The 21,188-nt window shown below is 39.6% G+C and overlaps 1 protein-coding gene across 1 annotated transcript in view; it reads left to right on the top strand.

Annotated features, from left to right (window-relative positions):
* LPIN2 (lipin 2) overlaps positions 1–21,188 on the top strand; it is a 61,706-nt gene that overhangs the window by 12,020 nt on the left and 28,498 nt on the right. The window contains exons 2-4 of the mRNA XM_021686042.1: positions 8,149–8,349; positions 14,800–14,895; positions 18,275–18,576. Of these exons, the coding sequence (XP_021541717.1) occupies positions 8,149–8,349; positions 14,800–14,895; positions 18,275–18,576 (599 nt within the window). The remainder of the gene's footprint in view (positions 1–8,148; positions 8,350–14,799; positions 14,896–18,274; positions 18,577–21,188) is intronic.

Here is a 21,188-nt window from a genome sequence, read left to right as displayed (position 1 = left end):
AGTCTAGAATTCAAGTCTTATGAAATGATCAGGTCAGCTGTTTATTAGAATATACAAAATTCAAGGTCTATTTAGTTTGGGTTACACGTCAAGGTAATAGATACGCCTTAAAGGTCAGGATACTCGGTTTTCCCAAGCTGAATCAGGACTGGGAGGACAAAGTTCATGCAGTAGAGACTGAGTTAGTTCCCAAACCTGGATGCCTATTAGAATCATGGAGAACCGATCCTTAAGACCCCACTTTCAGTTTTTTATGTCTGGATTGGGGTCCGGGAATCTACATTCTTCAGCACCAAAACTTGATTCTGTTACAGGTGGTCAGAGGACTACTCTTTGGAAATAGTAACCTTGCAGTGTGGTCCTTGTCAGTTTTCTTCGCTTAGCAGGGAAAAAAGTTGGTTAGACCTAAAACAGTCCGTGACTGTGCCTTCAAACAAGGGAGGTGATAGGGTTGTTGTTCTCTAGAAAGACACCTCAAAGTCTACAGGGAACTGACTAGAAACCAGATCCTCCAAAGAACACCTCATCCTGGCTAAATCTGTGTCTCAGGAAAGAATCTTCTGAGGCTAGACCCCAGCTCCGATAGATTTCTAGAATTCCCCTGTACATCTTCTCTAAAGAAAGATCCAAGACAGCAGCCAAGGCTTTAAGCCTTCTTATAGTTCATTTTATGATAGACTGATTTTGGAGGTAGCAAAAACAGGCATGGAATTTTATTATAGGATCTCTTGCTTTTACGTGGAGCTATGCTTCCCTAACCTGGGTCATCTTCATAATTAGTTATTAAACTTCAAAAAAATTCAAGAAAATTTGCATTTCAAAAAACTGTTAAGGATGATTTTCATAAACACAGAATTTTGAACCAGTGCAATAAGTAAAAATTTTTGAAGTTTAGCCTTAGTAGGAAGTTCCCCACCAAGTCTGCCCTTTTTATTTCCATATTTAAGTTGGTTTCTTCATTCAGCAGTATTTACTGAATCCCATCTATGTGCCAGATGTATTTCTAGCTCTTGTCTAGAAATTGTGGCGTGATCCTAACCAGCTGCTTCCTTTCCCTTAGCATCGCCTTGGGTCTGTCACAGGTCCTACTGATTTTCAGTCTCCTCTGCACTTCTTCTGCCTTTAGAGCTGTGCTGTCTCTTATTTGAATTGTTGTACAGTACTCCGGAATTTTGCTGGGAGACACTGGGTTTTAGTTTACAGATTCTGTACACGGGGACTGAATGGTCCTAGAAATGAAGGAGAGCCCTGTTTCCACAATCGCGGGACAGAAGGGGACCTGCTGTGATCTTGAGGAGACTTCAGGGCAGTGCAGTTTAGAGGTGCAGCTGTCAGCATTTCCTCATGGACTTTAGTTTCAAGGAAATCAGATGGGCCTTACTGCACCATCTACTTTGGAGCCCTGGGGTAAGGCCCTTCCCTCACCAAGGGAAAGGGCTGTTCCTTATGCTGCAGCTATTTCCTGTTCTTAAGGCAGCTGTTTATAAAATAAGAAAAATTAAACAAATTAGCATTTTGTTATGATGGGGGATTAAAAAGCTGAGTGGTACAAAGTAAGGCATTTATTTGAATTTAAATGGCCAAGAGTGGCTTCTCCAGGAAAGCTGGGTTCCTTTTCAGGCTTAGTGTCAGTTGTCTGTTCTCACTCAGAGGTAGTACTATTTTGTATAGTTTTCCATTACAAATGTCTGGCCAACTTGAACCTCATTTAGTTCTTTGTGATCTCCATATTGTCTGCTGGCCACCAAGTAAATGTTAGAAAATGTCTTGACAGGATGTGGGCAAGTCCTCTGGGGGACTTTTCATTCGCAAATGCCTGACCTCCCAGACTAGGGAGAAGCTTTCAGCAGGTGCTTCTGTGTCTGCCCTTGCAGCTTTTCATCTCCTTACTTTTTTCAGAGTTCAGTTCTCAGCTGATAGTGCCCTCCAGTTCATGCTTGGCTACCTTTAAGAGACTCTGGAATTCCTGGAGGACTGTAGGACTTAAGTACAACTTGAGTTCAGCCCTGAGATCTCTTGTCCTCAGGGTTACCAGCTCACCTTGAGAGGCCATGATTTAAGTTACTGTGGGAAGTAGCAAGAAGGTTGGGATCCTGAGTCACAGTACAGCTGGGTTCTAGTGAATAATAATGGAAAATAAATACCTTTTTTCTCAGCCTAAATGTAAAATGAAATGAAAAATGTCTGTCTTATATAACCTAAATTCTCTTTTTGAAGATCAAATGAAGTATGTTTGAGAAAGTTCTTAAAAAATAGTAAGTGCTACTCAAAGGCAGAATATAAGCTTGGATGCCTGGAGGAGGTTGGTCTAGGAGCATAGGTGTAAGCTGGAATGTGTACAAGGCAACAGTGTTCTGGTGTTTGTTTGCTGAAGTATCTAGAAGTTCCTGTTCCCTCATAGCACACTCCTCACATCTGTGAGCAGAAGGTTAGAATGTTCAGGGCAGGTTCTTGGATAAAAGCTGTTCGTCTCTGTCCACAAGCCCCGACCACACGTGATCTCCCAGGAAGTCTGCTTCCTAATCTTGAAATGCAGGCCTAGCAGGAAATAGTATTCAGTGCTACCTCTGGTGACAGCGTGTAGAGGAGACTTGGAGGGCCAAGCAGCCTTAAGTAAAAATAATATTCCAGTTGCTAAAAGCAGCCCACTTGCAACAAGAAATCCGGAGGGGGGGGGCGGTCTCATCAAGGCTTTTGGGATCCGTGCTTAGAGCATTTCTATCACTTAGAGATGCGGTTAAGGACAAGGGCTCTAGAATCAGACTTGAGTTTGAATATCACCTTTACCACTTAGTGTGGTGACATTGGACAGTGCTGAACCTCAGTTTCCTCATATAAATGGGAATATTGATCTCTAACATTCAGGAACTGAAGTACAGGCTTACATAGCACTTGACATGTGATGGACATTGTAACACCTGTAGTTGTGTTTGTTAGTAGTAGTACTGCTAACTAGTTAATAGTATTGAATAAATATATGAAGGTAAACTTAAAACTTAGGAGACAGATTTTGATGATATATGAGTGGTTTGGAATGTATCCATTTTTGTATTGATCACAATTTAGAAATTGTGTTTTTTAATAATGCCTATATCTCTTTTCCTTAGCAAAAATTATTTTTGAACATATCACCTTTAAATAATGTGGGGCAGTTTTTATAGGAAGAGGATCTGTACTTGAACCTATTTACTGATGGATTCCATTTATAAATCTCTACTACATATTATGATGGTTTATTTAGTTTCTCTGATGCTCAGGAAAAGCTGCTAAACAAATCTTTAAATTTTTGGTAAATAATTGAATCTTGAAAGCTACTCATTTATTCCAGATACTAGTGTATGTTTACTTTAAAATATTTGATAAGAAAAATCTGATAGTGGACACTATTGAATTTTATTCATGAAGGACTGATTGAAATCTATTGAATTTTATGCATAAAGGGCCATTTAGTTTCTGATAAGTATTTTAGTTACTGTCTTCTGATTCTTCCCATTTTTAGTTTAGTGATCAGTAAGTGCCTCCCTGTCTTGGGAGCTCCCAATATTTAACCCAGCCCATGGGAGCCAGTGCCTGCACCTAAACACACTTTACATTGTATACATTGTATATCAGTCAGGTCTATCTGCACCACTGTGTCTAGTTTTGGATCTCCCATTTAAAGAAAGTTCTCTAGTTTGTCATAAAAGTGAAAGTAAACCCAGTCATTTTAGATATTTTAAGGAAGAAGAATGTTTAGCCCAGAATAGATGAGACCTAGTTATGGTTGTACAACAAACTCTTCGGTGTAAGTGGTATCATTTAGAGGAGGGTGGCGCATATCCATTGTGAGTTCTAGTGGACATAGTAACTAGGGCTGTCTGATACAGTTATGAACTTCTTGGTGAAAGGAGTGAGTCTTTGTCAGTGAAGTACCCCAACATTGAAAAACAGTAGGGCAGTTATGATGTTTAAGAAGATAACGTGTCTTAGTTCAGGCTGCCATAACAAAATACCACAGATGGGTGGTTTAAACAACATTTATTTCTCACAGTTTTGGGGACTGGGAAGTCCAAGATAAGGTGCTGGCCAATTTTAGTTCCTAGTGAGGGCCCACTTCCTGGCTTGCACACAACCACCTTCTCTCTGTTTCCTCACATAGTAGGAGGAAAGAACATGAGCTCTCCTAATAAGAACATTAATCCCATCTTGGAGGTCCCACCTCTTGACCTCATCTAAACCTGATTACCTCCCAAAGGCCCCATCTCCAGATACCCTCACATTGAGGGTTAGGGCTTCAACATAAGAATTTGAGAAACAGACACAAATAGTCCATAACAATATTTAACCTTTTTAAGCCTTAATTTTATTATCTTTAAAAATAGAAATAATAATATTTACTCATTCATAAGCTAGTTCTGAGATAATGCATTTTGGTACATACATAGTGTGGGGTGCCTGGGTGACTCAGTGGGTTAAGCATCTGACTCTTGATTTCAGCTCAGGTCATGATCTCAGGATCGTGAGATTGAGCTCTGGCTCTGCATGGGGCATGGAGCCTGCTTGGGATTCTCTCTCCCCCTCCATCTGCTCCACCCCTGCCTTTAAAATATTATTAAGAATTTGGTACATAGTAAGATCTCAAAAAATGAGTTGCTGCTACTGTGATGATTAACTTTACCATATTTCAGGGATGTGCTAGAAGTGCTTTTGGTATTTGAAAGACTGGTCTAGATACTTTCAGTTCTAAGAATCAATTAATACATGTTTATATTTTCTTTTGTGCTTGTGAGCCTGAAGATAGGGATGCTGCTCTATGAACATCCTTCAGTTCCACATTCCTCTCTCTCTATTGGCATTTTTATGTCCATCTGCTTTCTGATTATGTATGTATTCTTATTCTGTCTTTGCTTTGTCTCTGAATTTCCATCTCTGTCTCTGCATCCCCTCTCTCTTATTCTCTGTCCCTGTCTGTCCTTGAATTTATTTTCTCTCTTCTACTGTTTTTTTCTCATCATTCGCTCTAATGAATAATTTACAGTATATATTATTTTGCTATATTTTTTAATCTTTGTTTTATTCAAAAGGTAGTGTCTTCAGTGAGGTGTATCCCTGACATGTGACTGTGGGTACTTAATCGTCTTTCTGCCCCTGTTCGGAGTCCCAATTTCCCAGGCGTTGAACAGGACAGGTGTAAGGCCTGAATTTGTTCTCAATTAGCTTTATTATGGCTAGTGCTGGGCTGGACATGTAGGAATGAAGTTTTTTGGTGATAGATAATGCTTAAAGAAGAAGCTGTTTAATGTATCATGTGTACAACAACCAACTGCTTTCCCCACAGACATAACCATGAGGGAGCCCCCTTCCCCAGTTTAGTTGGAGTGCCCCTCCTAGCAAAAGTGTGCCCCTCATTCCCAGGGTGTAGCGAATGTTACAGCAGCAGGACTCCCTTTACTTTTGTTTTCCCAGCCTTCATAATACACACAGAATTGTTTTATATCTGCTAAGGAAAAAAACAGTCGTTTGATAGCGTATATTTTTCTACATTTAGCAACTGGCATTTACACAGTAGACTGTCTTGTATAACAGCACATCCTTTAACCATGGTAATTAAAATCATTTTGAATAGATGTAGTTACACTTATTTATGGATCCTATGTTCTAGCTGATGTAAGCTCCTTACACATTTAGTTTTTAAGACTTGTTTTATGACTGAATGGAGATGCTTGAAGTTAACATTTTTCATTTTCTTTTAAGAAAAGAATATATATAATTATATAATTAGTTACGAAATTTTTAAAAATTTGTAACAAAACTCATTTTTAACTTGCCACCAGTCAAGCAGTAATACAAAGATTGACTTCTTGGGTGATGGTTCATGTACATGCTGTGACAATCAAAAAGCATGTTGTGAGCATATATTAACGGAATATGAACATGATACATGCAGCAACCTGGATGAATCTCTCTAGCAATAGAAGTGGGAAAAGGCAATCACAAAACATTATATACCATATTCCATTTATATAACTTTCTTAAAAATGACAAAAATAACAAGTGAAGAACAAATTAGTGGTTGTCAGGGATTAAGGAGAGAGTGACAGAAGTGGCTGGGTGTGGCTATAAAGGCCAATAGAATGGATCTTTGTGATAATGGAAATGTTCTCCATTTTGACTCAATGAATGTTGATATCCTGATTGTGGTATTGCACTAGAATTCTGCAAGATGTTGCCATTGGGGAAACTGGTTTAAAGGATACATGGGATCTCTTTGTATTATTTCTTAAAACTACATGCCTGTGAATCTACAGTTACTGCAAAATAAAAAATACTAATTTTTTAAAATGAGATGTAATACGAATATTCTGATGAAATATTTCCTCCCTACATATGTTTCTCTTTTTTTTTTTTTGGTCTTATTTATTGATGGTTCATTTGATCATTCCTTTATTCATTGAGGAAATCATTATTGAACACTTGCCTAGTTTGGCCTTACCAAATGAATCCTTCTAAAACCAAAATCACACCAACTTGTAACTGTTTTGTAAAGGATACTGCCCGATTTAGTAGTGAGTTTAGCAGTTAGTTTACATCCTCAAAGTTATCTCTTTTGTAGGTAAATTTTGGGGCCTTGGTAACATTAAAATATTCAGAAAATTTTCTGGGATAAAATTGTGGCTGTGCTTAATGGTGTAAAACTGGTGGGTCTTGATTACACATTCATCTGTGTAGAAGAGGAGAAAAAAATGTTTAAGTGGAATCTGGGCACTGCCAGCAGGCACGCACTCACTTGTGGGGAGTAGGGTGAGTTTCTCTAGAGGCAGATGTCCTGGCAAGCCCCTAAGTTTTCCCAGTGGAGTAACATTCTTTCTCCCAGTTCAACTTTGGACTTACCTGACAACACAGAATGTGATCTTTGGTAACTTTTCTGAGCATGTAACTTTGAGCTTAAGGCTCCCGAAAAGCTGAGTTTAAAGAGACAACTGTGCTTATGATGAATGACCTAAAGAATAATCTGTCTGTTCTCTGGTTCAGTAAAAGTTGGCCTCTGGATTAGCTGGAGCTGTGGAGGATCTCTTGTTTGGTCTATGTCCCGCCTGTCCCCAGGAGAATGATTTGCTGAATTGTGCTTTGACATAATACGAGGGGTGTCGGTGTCTAATGAATGAAATGTGGTGGTATTTGATAGCTGGAGATGAAACTTGACATCCTTGGGACTGATGAGGAGCTATTTTTTTCTAATTAGTAAAAGTTGAGGGAGATTCAAGGAGACTTCCCCACTGGTCTTCAACACCTACTGTATGGTGGGTTCCCCAACCTGTGGTCTTAGCTGCAGCCACAACGGATGTGGGGCACAAGAGAAGCATTTCCTCTCATCCCTCAGCCCTGGTCAGGTGCACACTCCTATCCTTCCTTGACCGTCTCTGGAGGAGCATTTTAGAGCCTAGTGATCCTGATTTGACTAATTATTGTTGAGCAACATGATTAAAACCCTTTTCTTTGCTTTGTAGAACATGAATATATATGTTCCAGTGAGTTGTGTTCAAGTATTGAGGGGATTTTCAATAAAAGTAATGTTATAAATAGGTTAGACCCGGTCTAGCTCACCCAGAGTTTATTTAATCTAACATGTCTCTGAACCATATCCTATTAATAGTTTTGTAGAAAACTCTTCTCTCACTTACTTGTCTTCAGCAGAAACAACCTGTTTTCTGGTTTCTTCTGGAGGTGATCATTGGTCATTTTTTCTGCTTGGCTGCTGTGGTCAGGGTGGATGCAGTTGCCTCACGTTCCCAATGATCTTGGGCAAGAGGGCAGTGGTGGTAGTCTGGGTTCTTTGGTGGTTCTGTGCAGATTCTAAACTTTAGGGGTAACCCCTACAGGCAGCTGCAGGATCCATGATGATGGAAAAGAAAAGGGAACTTACGCATGCCTGAGGCCCTGGCTGGGACAGCCTCTCACAAAAGGACCACCTGATTTTGTCCTTGTGTGGAAATGTGTAAAAACAGTGGTAGCATGAGACTTATTGGTTTGAAATCAGCAAGGTTAATAAAATATGTAATATGGTTTACAAATGTGCAATGTCTTTTTAATTACTACTGTTTTTTTCTTTGTCATTAGATCCACAAATTCATTGTTACTATCTCATATAAATTTTTTTTTCCTTTGTAGTTTCAAACCATGAATTATGTGGGACAGCTGGCTGGGCAGGTGATTGTCACTGTGAAGGAACTCTACAAGGGCATTAACCAAGCCACTTTGTCCGGGTGCATCGATGTCATTGTGGTGCGGCAGCAGGATGGCACCTATCAGTGCTCGCCTTTTCACGTTCGGTTTGGGAAGCTGGGGGTCCTGAGATCCAAAGAGAAAGTGGTGAGTGCAGGGGACAGCTTGTTCTCGAAGAGGGTGAAAGGTTAGATGGTAACAGAATAAATTGTTCTTATGTGCTTTCTGGGCTTCCCCCCGCCGCCGCAGAGGTTGGGGGGACGCACACCTGTATGATGTTGAAGATAATGGTATAAGAAGTCAACCTTTATGTGTTATTTTGAAGTTGCTGCTGAATATAAGTCTTACTATAGAAGGTCTCTCCAAGGGGGCAAGAAAGGCTGAAAATTATCTTGATAATCCTATTTGTTGCAACTCAGAAAAACAAAATAGAGAAACTGGAGTTATAAATGGGGAAGGTTAGGTGTCTTTGAAAAGTTTATTTACCTTATACAGCACTTTAAAATATTTAAGGAAGGAACACCTGGGTGGCTCATTTGGTTATGTGTCTGCCTTTGGCTTGGGTCATGATCCCAGGGTCCTGAGATGGAGTCCCACATTGGGCTCCTTGCTCAGCAGGGACCCTGCTTCTCCCTCTGCCTGGCGCTCTCCCTGCTTGTGCGCTTGCTCACTCTCTGTCTCTGGCAAATAAAATAAAAAATTTATAAAATATTTAGGGCATTGCCTTCATACCAATTGTGAATGGGATAGACTGATGTAATTCAGAATACATTACATTTATTTAAACAAAATTAATGCCAAATTTGTTTTGACAAAGCTGTTAAATCTTATTTGTATCTAAATTTTGTTAGTAATACCAGGACTTGTCTCCTGATCTTACTATATGCAAACCTACATGCCATAGGCTTGTTGGCTTTTATTTATTTGGGGGAAGATTCATTCAGAAAGAAAATAATTTGTGTTGGTTTTCCTTTTTCTTACCTTCTCCACCTTCAAGTAATGGAGCGATGGGAAGGCTTGTAAATGTATTTGATGTCAGTCAGTTTAGAACACTGAGCTGGTAATAAAACCTTGCAGGTACATGGTGGTAGTTTTCCTTTCTGCTCTTACCCCACATTATCTACCTGAACAATGTAGGGAGATTTTGTCAGGATTTTGAAAGATTCATAACATATTGGGGCACAGAGCTATGTTAGAGGACCACTGGCATAAGTTGGAAACATCTTATTCCTTAAAATAGAAATTTCTATCTTAATTAAACATAGGTTGTTTTGAGAATGGAAGAAAACTTTTACGGGTTTCACAGCACTAGATACTCTCCCTTCCTGCCCTCCCCTACTACCCCCCAAACACATCTTTTTTTCTAGGGGTTATAAATCAGTTCTCCACTGGAGAGCCACGTTGCAGGGTGGCAGGGTTTGTGTGGTCTGGCCTCTGTTCAGTCACCCTTTGGAAACCAAAAGCAGTCACGCAGTTCATTTAGTAACTTGGAAACTGCCCATTGCAAAACAGTGTTCGGCCACAGTTAGGCTTCTTGGAATTTTTTATTTCTTGCCAGTAACACTAACCTGTAGTACTTTCAGACTTTATCTGCTCTGGGAGAATTTGTACGAAACTGTTTATGCACTGAAATTTCCCATTAGCTTTGTAAGGATCTATTCATAAAATGGCTTATATGGCACTTTTGTTTGTTCTTCTGTGATCTGTGTTTTTGATCAGCAGATTGGTTAAGTCTTCTGGCCTTTCAGAATGGAATCTGCAGGCTGTTGTATATGTAAGCATTTGTGTATCTGTAAATGGTGTCTGGACAGACAACATACCTCTTTCTACATGCTGTATGCTTCCAATTAAGATGTACAGTTTCTGTACAAGGCTGCCCAAATGATTGTGTTAAATATCTTGTCTCACCCTTGGATTATTTAATAGGAATCTATCCATGAGACACAGGAAAAGAGAAAATTACTTCTTTTGCACTAATATCCCAGAAATCCAAAGGATGTGTTTGGAAGGAAATTTGGATATTTAACCGAAACACAGCTTTCCTTTGAGAGTAAAACCGAAACCATGTCTGCCTTGAGATACTCAGGCAATTTGGATTAACTATTTGTCTTATTTTAGGTCAGTTTGGATTAGGGAAAGCTATTCATTGATTTTAAACTAAGACCCCAGTTATGGTGACACATATGAAGTAGACTTGAAATCATAATCACCTTTAAGCCTCTGGTTAGGGAAATAATAATAATTTTCCCACTGTCATTGGTATGTTCTTGTTTGATAGAACACCGGTACTCCCAGTATACTTCAGAACTCAAGAGTTGAATTTCAGAAGGTAAACCTGTAGTTGATATTTTAAATATTAATTTTGTTGTGATTTAACACAAAACTTATTGAAGTTAAATAACCCAGTGTATTAGACAGGAATTTTCCATTGTGGGTGACAAAAATCCACCTCGCACTAGCTTAAACAGAAAAGGGAATTTATTGGCTTGTATAACTAAAGTCCAAGGGCATTTGAATTAATCAGGGCTTTATTTAGAGTCTGAGGGTGTTACCAGAACTCTGTCTCCTCCCACCTCTCAGCTCTCCATCCCTTTGTATGTGTGCTTTCTAAAATGCAAGATGGCCACAATACCTCCAGGCTTACTTCCCAGGAATTCAGCAACCATAGTAGAAAGAGCTGTTTCTTCCTACAGAAGCATCAGTGTTTAGTCTCCCTGTCAGACTTGTCAGTCTCCCTCGTCCTATAGCTGGGATGGAATATATTAATTGGCTTGGCATGGACAGCAGCCTCACCTCCTCGCTTTGAAGCCGCACATGAAACAGATGATGAATAGATCCCCAAAGGACACACCAGAGATACTCTTACCTGAAGAATGGCATGCCAGAACAAGAGTCTACTACAGCCAGTATTTCTTCTCTTTTCTTATTAAGATTTTATTTATTTTAGGGAGGGAGGGTGGGCGGGGAGAGAGAGAGCGCGCATGAGCAGAGGGAGAGAGAGAATCTCAAGCAGACTCCTGACTGGGTGTGGAGCCCAACATGGGGCCCAATCCCAGGACCCTGCGATCATGACCTGAGCTGAAATCAAGAGTTGGCAACTTAACTGAGCCACCCAGGCACCCCTACAGCCAGTATTTCTAAAAAGCAAATCAGTTCTGTTTCAACATCTCTCATATATATTTAGTAAGATTAAGCCACAGGGGAGGAAGTATGACTATATAGATACGAGTATTGTTTTAGATACCAGTTTACAGGGAGTAGTACATCAAAATGAGTATGCCAGTTTTCCCACTGCTGTCGTCTTTTTGTCCATGATCATATCCAGGATCCCACATTGCTTTCACTTATATTCTCTAACTGTTCTATCTTTCCTTACAGCCTTGACTTTTGAAGAGTACAAATGGTTATTATGTAGATTGTCCCTCAGTTTGTGTGATGTTTTCTCATTTAGGGAAGAACGCAGAGTGAGGGTGTACCCCTCGCAGTGCATCATCTCAGGAGGTCCAACATGGTGCCATGCTTTGGTACTGATGATGTTAACTTTGATCCTTTGGTTAATGGTATCTACTGGGTTTCTTCACTGTAAATTTATTTGTGTGGAGAAACTTGGGGACTGTGCAAATACCCTGTTTCTCATCGTACTTCTACCCGTGAATTTTACCATACACTGATGAATTTTACCTGCAACAATTATTACTGTGGTGTTTGCCAAATGGTTTTCTGTTTCGTCCTTCCTACTCTATTTATTAATTGAATTCTACTGTATTGAAAAGCTATCCTTCTCTCTTGTTTACTTACTCAATTATTTAGATCAGTATGGACTTCTGAATATTAATTTTACTCTGTGGGTTATAATCCATTATTATCATTATTTAGTTGCTCAAATTGTCCTAGGTTTGGCAATTGGTAGTTAGCTCCTTCAAGTTGAGTCCTCTTGAAATGCTCCCATCATTTTTTTTGAGCACTTCCTTACTTTCTGGCACCATAAGATATTCCAGAAGAATCCACTTTACCTGCCTCAGCCCAGGAATTGTTTTGTTTCTCTGAGGAACGGTGGTTCCTCTTATTAGAGAATAGTATCTAGAAACAAAGAATCTCACTAGGTTTGCTCATTACTAACTGAGGTGTCATTGCTTCTAGGCCCTGTCAGTGGGCAGAGCTGGAAGAATCTACGTATGTAGATAAACGTACCTACATCTGTCTGTAAAAATCATGAGTTCCCACTGATTCCAATCTATCCCCAGAATGTTCCTCCTCATCTCCTTATTTGTGACTTCTTTCTCTGACAGTGAGAAACGCCTCTTACTATACAATATGTTTACCTATTTATTCAATCCTAGAATACACATAAAATAATTTCAGAACTGCTAACCCATATCTCTGATTTTTTTTTTTTAATTACTAACTACGGTATTTGTTTATAGTTTTTTGTCTTCAGACTTAAACTAGTCAAAATACCATTTTCCACTTAGGCTAGTTTTCTTCCTTACCCTGCAGCGTGGTTATGTTACTTATATACAGGATTTTTGTGACAAGCATTTTGACAACGTGTCAGCTAATGACTTTCAGTGACCTGATGTGACCCAGCACTCAGTGTCAGAAGGGATAATTGGTCCTCACTGGGAAAAACCCAGTGGACCATGCAGTTGTTCCCACCATCAGGGCCTTGCAAAGCTAAGTACAATTAGATTGTGGACTGCTCTATTTATACCTATATTATATTTTTATGTCCCCTGAACCAATCTGAAACTGGAGTTTACAAGTTTATCGGTAAGAGTTTTGAAAGTTGGGGGGCACCTGGGTGGCTCAGTCAGTTAAGCATCTGCCTTCGGCTCAGGTCATGATCCCAGGGTCCTGGGATCGAGTCCTGCATCGGGCTCCCTGCTCAGCAGGGAGTCTGCTTCTCCCTCTGCTCCTCCCCTGCTCATTCTTGTGTGCTCACTCTCTCTCTCAAATAAATAAAAATCTTAAAAATTATTTTTTGAAAGTTGGTATTCATTTAATATAAGGTATTTAAAGGCATTTATTCACAGTCAACAGATGAACAACTACATTATTTTTAAGTGATAAGTAGTATTTATACATACATACAGTTCTTACTTTGCATTGTAATACAGATCATTATAATGACTGGGCAAGCTGAAACCATGCAAAACAAACTTAATAATAACTGAGAAAAATTAGGATTTTCTCATGATTTTTATAAATTTTTGTCAAAACTTAAAAATTTCTGTTATAACTAAGAAAATGAAAAATAACAAAATGATGTTTAGTACACCCCAGTTTAAAACATTAGAAACATGGAGGACTAAAGTGTCTTATTTCTTTGTAAAATAACTTACCAAGATTAATTGAACAGGGCTTGTCTTCTTTGATATAAAACTTGTAGTATGGAACAAGCATCTTCTTTGTCTTGGCAAATTATCATAACTCTTTTCTGAGTCTGGATCAGCTTTCAGGTTTTCATCTCTGGAACATTATCATGAAGTATGTCTGTGAGTTCCTTCAATGTGAAGTGTTTTTCCTATGTCACTTCCTCTGGGCTGTCTTCATCTTTTTGTCACAACCACTTTCCTGCTTTGTGTGGATAAGCTTACCTTCATCAGGTTCCTCTGGCTGCACATCTTGAGTCGTTCGAATGCAGCAGGGTCACCATTCCTGCAGTCAGCTATTTCTTCTATAACTGTTGACACTCAGTTTGAATTTTACTTCTAGTAATACTACTTTTTGTTAGGTTAGGTTGCACTTTGATCTTGGCCAATTTCTTCTTTATTATCCATTTTTATAAAATGTCACATGGGTTTATTAATGAGAGACAAGGAGACAACTACAACTATAAGCTTTGCTTTCTGTGCCTGAACTGAATAACATATATGCTTTGACTAGTCACCAACAGACTTTGAAAAATGATGTGATGGATTACTGATCATGATTGGCATCTGTTTTTATGTAGTGGTTTGTAGACAGAAGAGCAGCCAGTGAATTTTGTGCTTTCTGCAGTTACAGTTAACATACCACAGTAACTGAAATCTGTGTTTGTCTGAACCATGCCGGGTGAGGCCTGTCTGTGCTATAACTCTGAAAGTGCTCAAAATTTTTTTTTTTTTTTAAAGATTTTATTTATTTATTTGAGACAGAGAGAATGAGAGAGAGAGAGCACATGAGAGGGGGGAGGGTTAGGAGGGTCAGAGGGAGAAGCAGGCTCCCTGCTGAGCAGGGAGCCCGATGCCGGACTCGATCCAGGGACTCCAGGATCATGACCTGAGCCGAAGGCAGTCGCTTAACCAATTGAGCCACCCAGGCGCCCCAGTGCTCAAATGTTCTTTGACAATTATATTTCCCCTATTTTATGCCATTTGGGAAATTAAATAAGTAAAATATTTTATGTCCTAAAAATAAATGATAAAACATTTTCTTTCAGTCCCTTCTTATCCATCCCCTTCCTCCCCAGGTCTGTTTAGTTTTTTAGGGTAGGACGGTAGGGCAGGTAGCAGTGTTCCTCTGGACTGTCAGCGTAGGAACCTCAGTACTAAGTTTGGCTTGGTTTAGGTTCAGTGAAAGTTTTAATACTAAATCACACTTTGTTTCTCCTCTTAGATTGATATAGAAATCAATGGCGATGCAGTGGATCTTCACATGAAGTTGGGTGACAATGGGGAAGCTTTCTTTGTGGAAGAGACTGAAGAGGAATATGTAAGTTCTAGTGGGTTACATCCACTTTACACATTGTATTCAGGCCTCCAGGACCTATCCCAAAACAGAAATGTTCAGCAGTTTTCATGGTTATAGAGGTGATTTTTACAGGTTAAACAAGCTTTAGTTTTAGGCTGAAAAACTAAGCTGTCAGGAAGGAGCTGGAGGAGTGAGGAACTTTTCTCCCCACCAAGTGTCAGGGTACAGAGAATGCGCAGAACGCCTTTGCACTTGCTCTTTTTCTCTGTCTTTAATGAGCTTTCTTATTTAGTATCTGTTAGAGTTTACACCTTGACTTGAATACATTCAATTCCCCCTAAATAATGAAGGCCTATCTCTGCCGGCTGTGTGTTTATACATGTGTGACCTTTAAACTTGGAAAATGTGGGGCACCTGGGTGGCTCAGTCGTTAAGCGTCTGCCTTTGGCTCAGGTCATGATCCCAGGGTCCTGGGCTTGAGCCCCGCATTGGGCTCCCTGCTCAGCAGGAAGCCTGCTTCTCCTTCTCCCACTCCCCCTGCTTCTGTTCCCTCTCTCGCTGTGTCTTTTTCTGTCAAATAAATAAATAAAATCTTAAAAAAAAAAAATAAATGAACTTGGAAAATGTGTTTACCATTTTGGTTAGGGATGTCAGATCTCTAACCTTGAATAGTCTTGAGAATTAGTTTATTATGGTCTCAAAGATTTAAATTAATTGGCCTATATCTTTTTAACTGATTATTGCATGTTTGGCTTCTTTCAGTGAGAGAGCACAGTTCCCTCTGCCACCCCCATCTCCACCCCTCGTATCTACTGATGTGAATGGGGGTGAGCTGTTCTTGATAAACTTAGTGTGGATCTTAGAAGAGGCTTCCTTACAGCTTTTATCATAAAGAATAAAATCTCAGCAAAAATTATAACCTTCAAGTTATTAAAGATACAGGACTACTTTTAGGGGTTTTGAAGATGAACTGCATGTTGGATGTCATAAATTCACAAAGAAAAATGTTACCAAAAAATAAACAATAGCAGAATGAGATTGTTCATCAATTTTAGTTTAGAGAGACGCCAGCAATTTAGATACCAATATGTAAAGCAGCATTACAAAGTATGATTATGGAAGGGAACCTTTCCAGACCAATATTTTTTTCTAGTACCTTAATTACTTGTTCTTATATTACCTCATTTGTATTTATTTGGCCTAAACAAAGATTTTCCCTCATCAGAGACGGAAGCAAAAAGCAGAATGAAACAAATGAGTTATCACAAGAATAAAATATTTTTGATGTGTTCCTTAAAATCATGTGTGTTTCAGAACAGTGATTGATTAGGCTTTGTATAAATCAACAAGTGAGGGTGCCTGGGTGGCTCAGTTGGTTAAGCGACTGCCTTCGGCTCAGGTCATGATCCTGGAGTCCCGGGATCGAGTCCCACATCGGGCTCCCTGATCAGCAGGGAGTCTGCTTCTCTCTCTGACCCTCCCCCCTCTCATGCTCTCTATCTCATTCTCTCTCTCAAATAAATAAATAAAATCTTTAAAAAAAAAAAAAAAAAAAAAAATCAACAAGTGAGAGGACTGGGTTACTGATAGTTTGTTACCTGGTTCTCATGGTCAGTTCTGATGATTCCATTTATAACTATGCTTAGCAAGGTTAACTTGCAGAATACCAACTTTCCCAGCTCTTTTTCCTATTCCATGTATCCTCAAATTGTTTAGATTTTCTTTAGAATACTATGCTCTTTAAAATTAAAAAAAAAAAAAAAAGTTAATTCATCCAACAGTATTGGAATTACTACTCACTGTCACATACTATGAATATAACATGCCCCCACTCTCCAGGAGCTTACAGTTTTAAAGGGAATAAACGTTACCAAAACCCATCTGTCTTCGATTTATTTACATTTTTGTTTCTCTTAAACTTCGTTCATCTAAACTGTATATTGTCAGCATCCTTTTCAAGCCAGTAGTTGTAGATCTACCCCTATCCTTTTAATAGTTGCCCAGTCATCCATAGTATGGACGCACCACAGTTTAACCATTCTTGTTCTGACAGAGATTTAGGTTGTTTCATCCCCCCCCATACACTGCAAACAGTGCCAGAACAGAACTAGGAAACACCACCAGAGACAAAACAGCTTTTAAGAAGTACCAGTAAACTTTATTTATAACAAGGACCATTGAATTAAAAGGCCCTGGAAGTTAGAGACCACAGCCTCTCACTTGAGTGCCCTGGGGGCATGCAGAATAATATCCTGTTATCACAGTTTCTCTGTAAGTGTGTGTTGCTGATGAATACAAATTTTGCTTGGGTAAACAAAATTTTGGCTTCAGGGTAATATGTCTACCAAAGCCAAATTCAAAAGCTTGATTTAGAACAATTACGGAAACTCACTCATTTTCAGGACTATTATGCAAAAACTTGAGTACTCTAAGTTCTTTGAGGTTAATTTATACCTCTGTTACATACCTTCCATTTCCCCCATGATAAAAAGGGATGAAGTCAGTGACTAAGAAGTTAATTTTCTGAACAGCAAACTTGATCATTTATTTGATATTAAATTACAAGTTTAATTCTTTATTTTTAAAGATTATTTGAGAGCGAGTCACGCACATGCGCGAGTGGGGGGGCAGAACAGAGGAAGAGGGAGAGAGAATCTCAAGCCGACTCCCCACTAAGCATGGAGCCCAACACAGGTTTCAATCCCAGGACCCTGAGATAATGACCTGAGCCGAAATCAAGAGTGGGATGCTTAACTGAACCACCCAGGCACCCCACGAGCTTAATTATTTCTAACTGTTGGGCCTTATTTTCTTCTTTTGAATTCCTAAAAGGCTGTCTTAAATACATTACAATTTTAAAATCCACTAATTTCATTTGTTAACAGGGTATTGTCAATCACTTTCTTCTACCATCATTTAATTTGGCAAACACAAATTTTACCGTAGATCCTCACTTCACTTACCTGTCCTGCTGTCCCTGTCTGATGGGGTGTTCCTGATCCCTGCCTTCTGCTTTATCCTGTTACTGTTGTCTGTAAGTTCTTGACAGAGTACTTTGTCCTGCCTCCTCGGAATGCTGCTGCTGCTTTGAACTTCCCTTCACAGAGAATTTAATTGGCTATGCTTTAATTACAGGTTTTGTGGGTTTGTGCTAAATTGGTATATTGGTTCCTTCAAATGTATTCAGTTACATGGACCAAATGAACTATTTGTATGTGCCAGGGTAAAGACCTATTCGGAGTAGAGTGGGCAGTGACTTAGTTCAATATGACACTCTTACTTTGGGGACTGTGTATTCTTTCTACCACTGTGAATTTAGATACACCAAGAGTCATTATTGTTTTTGATTCACTCTCCAGTTTGTCGTGGACAACTTTTCTTTCTCCATGTTCTTTTTAAGGAAAAGCTCCCTGCTTACCTTGCCACCTCACCAATTCCTACTGAAGATCAGTTCTTTAAAGATACTGATGCCCCTTTGGTGAAGTCTGGTGGAAATGAAAGACCATCTCAGAGTTCAGACATCTCACACATCTTGGAAGCAGAAACGATTTTCACTTCAAGTTCTGTGAAAAAGAAAAAACGAAGGAGAAAGAAATGCAAACAGGACAGTAAGAAGGAAGACCAGGCTGCTTCCACTGCTGCAGAGGACACTGTGGATGTGGAAATGAGCTCTGATGATGACAAGGGGGCCCAATCAGCAAGGTAGGGCTCTCTGTGCAGGTGCTGGGCATGCACACATGCTGTGGGCAGAGCTCAGGTACAGCTAGTTGCTGTTGTTTCTTCCATGGATCTACAGTGTGAGGTTTGGACTTGTTTTTCCCCATGACAGTTTATTGTGGAATTAGTGGAAGAGGCATTTTCTTTTTTCCTTTCTGCTATTCTATAAAATTTGCCATCAGACATCCTGTCATGGTATTAAAATATCACTTGAAGCAGACCAGCAGTGTGTCTTTCCATCCAGTAGGTTTCCAAAAGCCAAATGAATTTTAAGTCGCAAAGAAGATCTGGATTACTGATGGCCCTTGGGCAGCCTCGGTGTGTATCCCTACTCGGTATCTTGGTATCTCATCTATTTCTGAGAAGTTGAGAGTTGTTGTTTAGAGTCTATCATCAAAACATTCCTAGTAAGTTGAAGGGGAAAGGAGAATTTTTGTTGTTGTTTTGGTTTTTCTTAGAGTGAAAAATCTCGATTACTTCTTACTTACCAGCTCAGTAGAAGAGCTTAAAATATATGCCAGTTTTCAAGTCAGCAGTGCCTAGGGTTTAAAAGGTAACAGTTGGGGTAGGGCATTTACTTTTTGTTCAAGATTTTGATTTTTAAAAGGTTATCTTAGATCTGTTCCACTCAGTGGTTGCTTTGGCACTGGAAGAGGAAGGACCATATGTGTGTCAGCAGGGTGGTTAACTTTATTGATGAGCATTGGACAAGAAGTTGCTGCCCACAAGTGACCCTAAAGTTCTGCCTCAGTTCTCCTAAGATCCACCAGAAAGGACATTGAAGTAACATTTCTGCCCTCAAAGTTTATTGGTGTGTGTCTTTTATTGTAACATAATTGAGCAAAGCTTAGAATTCTTTTATTTTTTTTTTTAAGATTTATTTGAGAGAAAGCACGAGAGAGAGGGAGAGGTAGAGAGAATCTGAAGCAGACTCCTCACTGAGCACAGAGCCTGATGTGGGGCTCGATCCCACAAACAAAAGATCATGACCTGAGCCAAAACCAAGAGTCAGAAGCTTAACCAACTGAGCCACCCAGGCACCCCAAAGCTTAGAATTCTTGAACAACCTGCAGCTTCAATTTAAGAAGTTAAAACGTTTCTAAAACATATACAGAGTTGCCTACTAAATGCATAAGTATCATTATTCTAAAGATTTTGTAAATGAGTGTTGTAAATGATTGCATTACAGAAATATTAGTGCATGCCTCACTCTTCCAGATTGTGCAAAAGGCTGCATCAGCCAAATCTGTCAGAGTACTGATTTGGTCAACAGTTACTAATGTTTGTCCACTCTCTCTCCAAGCCAGAACCTTGCTTGCTTGGGAAGCAGTTACGTCAGAATGCACGTAGATTAGGGCATTGTAATAATTTTCAGGAGCTTGGTGGCTTGCTTTTTTCTTTAGATTACCATGGATCATAGATACTGCAATTTGGAGGAACTCTTATCTAAAGTTTCCCTAAAACAGGATCTGCTTAATTATGTAGCCAACAGAAATGAGGACTTTAAAGGACAAAATATAACAGTGATGGGAATTCAGGTCAGATGTATACTGAAATAAGTGCTGAGCTGAAAGGTAGAAGACTAGGCCCGTTATATATTTTTTTTTTAATTTTTTTTTATTCTTATGTTAATCCCCATACATTACATCATTAGTTTTAGATGAAGTGTTCCATGATTCATTGTTTGTGCATAACACCCAGTGCTCCATGCAGAATGTGCCCTCCTCAATACCCACCACCAGGCTAACCCATCCTCCCACCCCCCTCCCCTCTAGAACCCTGTTTGTTTTTCAGAGTCTATCGTCTCTCATGGTTTGTCTACCCCTCCGATTTCCCCCGCTTCATTCTTCCCCTCCCGCTACCTTCTTCTTCTTCTTTTTTTTTTTTTCCTTAACATATATTGCATTATTTGTTTCAGAGGTACAGATCTGAGATTCAACAGTCTTGCACAATTCACAGCGCTTACCAGAGCACATACCCTCCCCAGTGTCTATCACCCAGTCACCCCATCCCTCCCACCCCACCCCCCACTCCAGCAACCCTCAGTTTGTTTCCTGCAATTAAGAATTCCTCATATCAGTGAGATCATATGATACATGTCTTTCTCTGTTTGACTTATTTCACTCAACATAACACCCTCCAGTTCCATCCATGTCGTTGCAAATGGCAAGATCTCATTCCTTTTGATGGCTGCATAATATTCCATTGTATATATATACCACATCTTCTTTATCCATTCATCTGTCGATGGACATCTTGGCTCTTTCCACAGTTTGGCTATTGTGGACATTGCTGCTATAAACATCGGGGTGCACGTACCCCTTCGGGTCCCTACTTTTGTATCTTTGGGGTAAATACCCAGTAGTGCAATTGCTGGATCATATGGTAGCTCTATTTTCAACTTTTTGAGGAACCTCCATACAGTTTTCCAGAGTACTGCACCAGCTTGCATTCCCACCAACAGTGTAGGAGGGTTCCCCTTTCTCCGCATCCCCGCCAACATCTGTCGTTTCCTGACTTGTTAATTTTAGCCATTCTGACTGGTGTGAGGTGGTATCTCATTGAGGTTTTGATTTGGATTTCCCTGATGCCGAGCG

This window comes from Neomonachus schauinslandi, chromosome 14, assembly GCF_002201575.2.
Source record: "Neomonachus schauinslandi chromosome 14, ASM220157v2, whole genome shotgun sequence".
NCBI classification, from domain to species: domain Eukaryota; kingdom Metazoa; phylum Chordata; class Mammalia; order Carnivora; family Phocidae; genus Neomonachus; species Neomonachus schauinslandi.
This window is presented reverse-complemented; position numbering and strand designations above follow the sequence as displayed.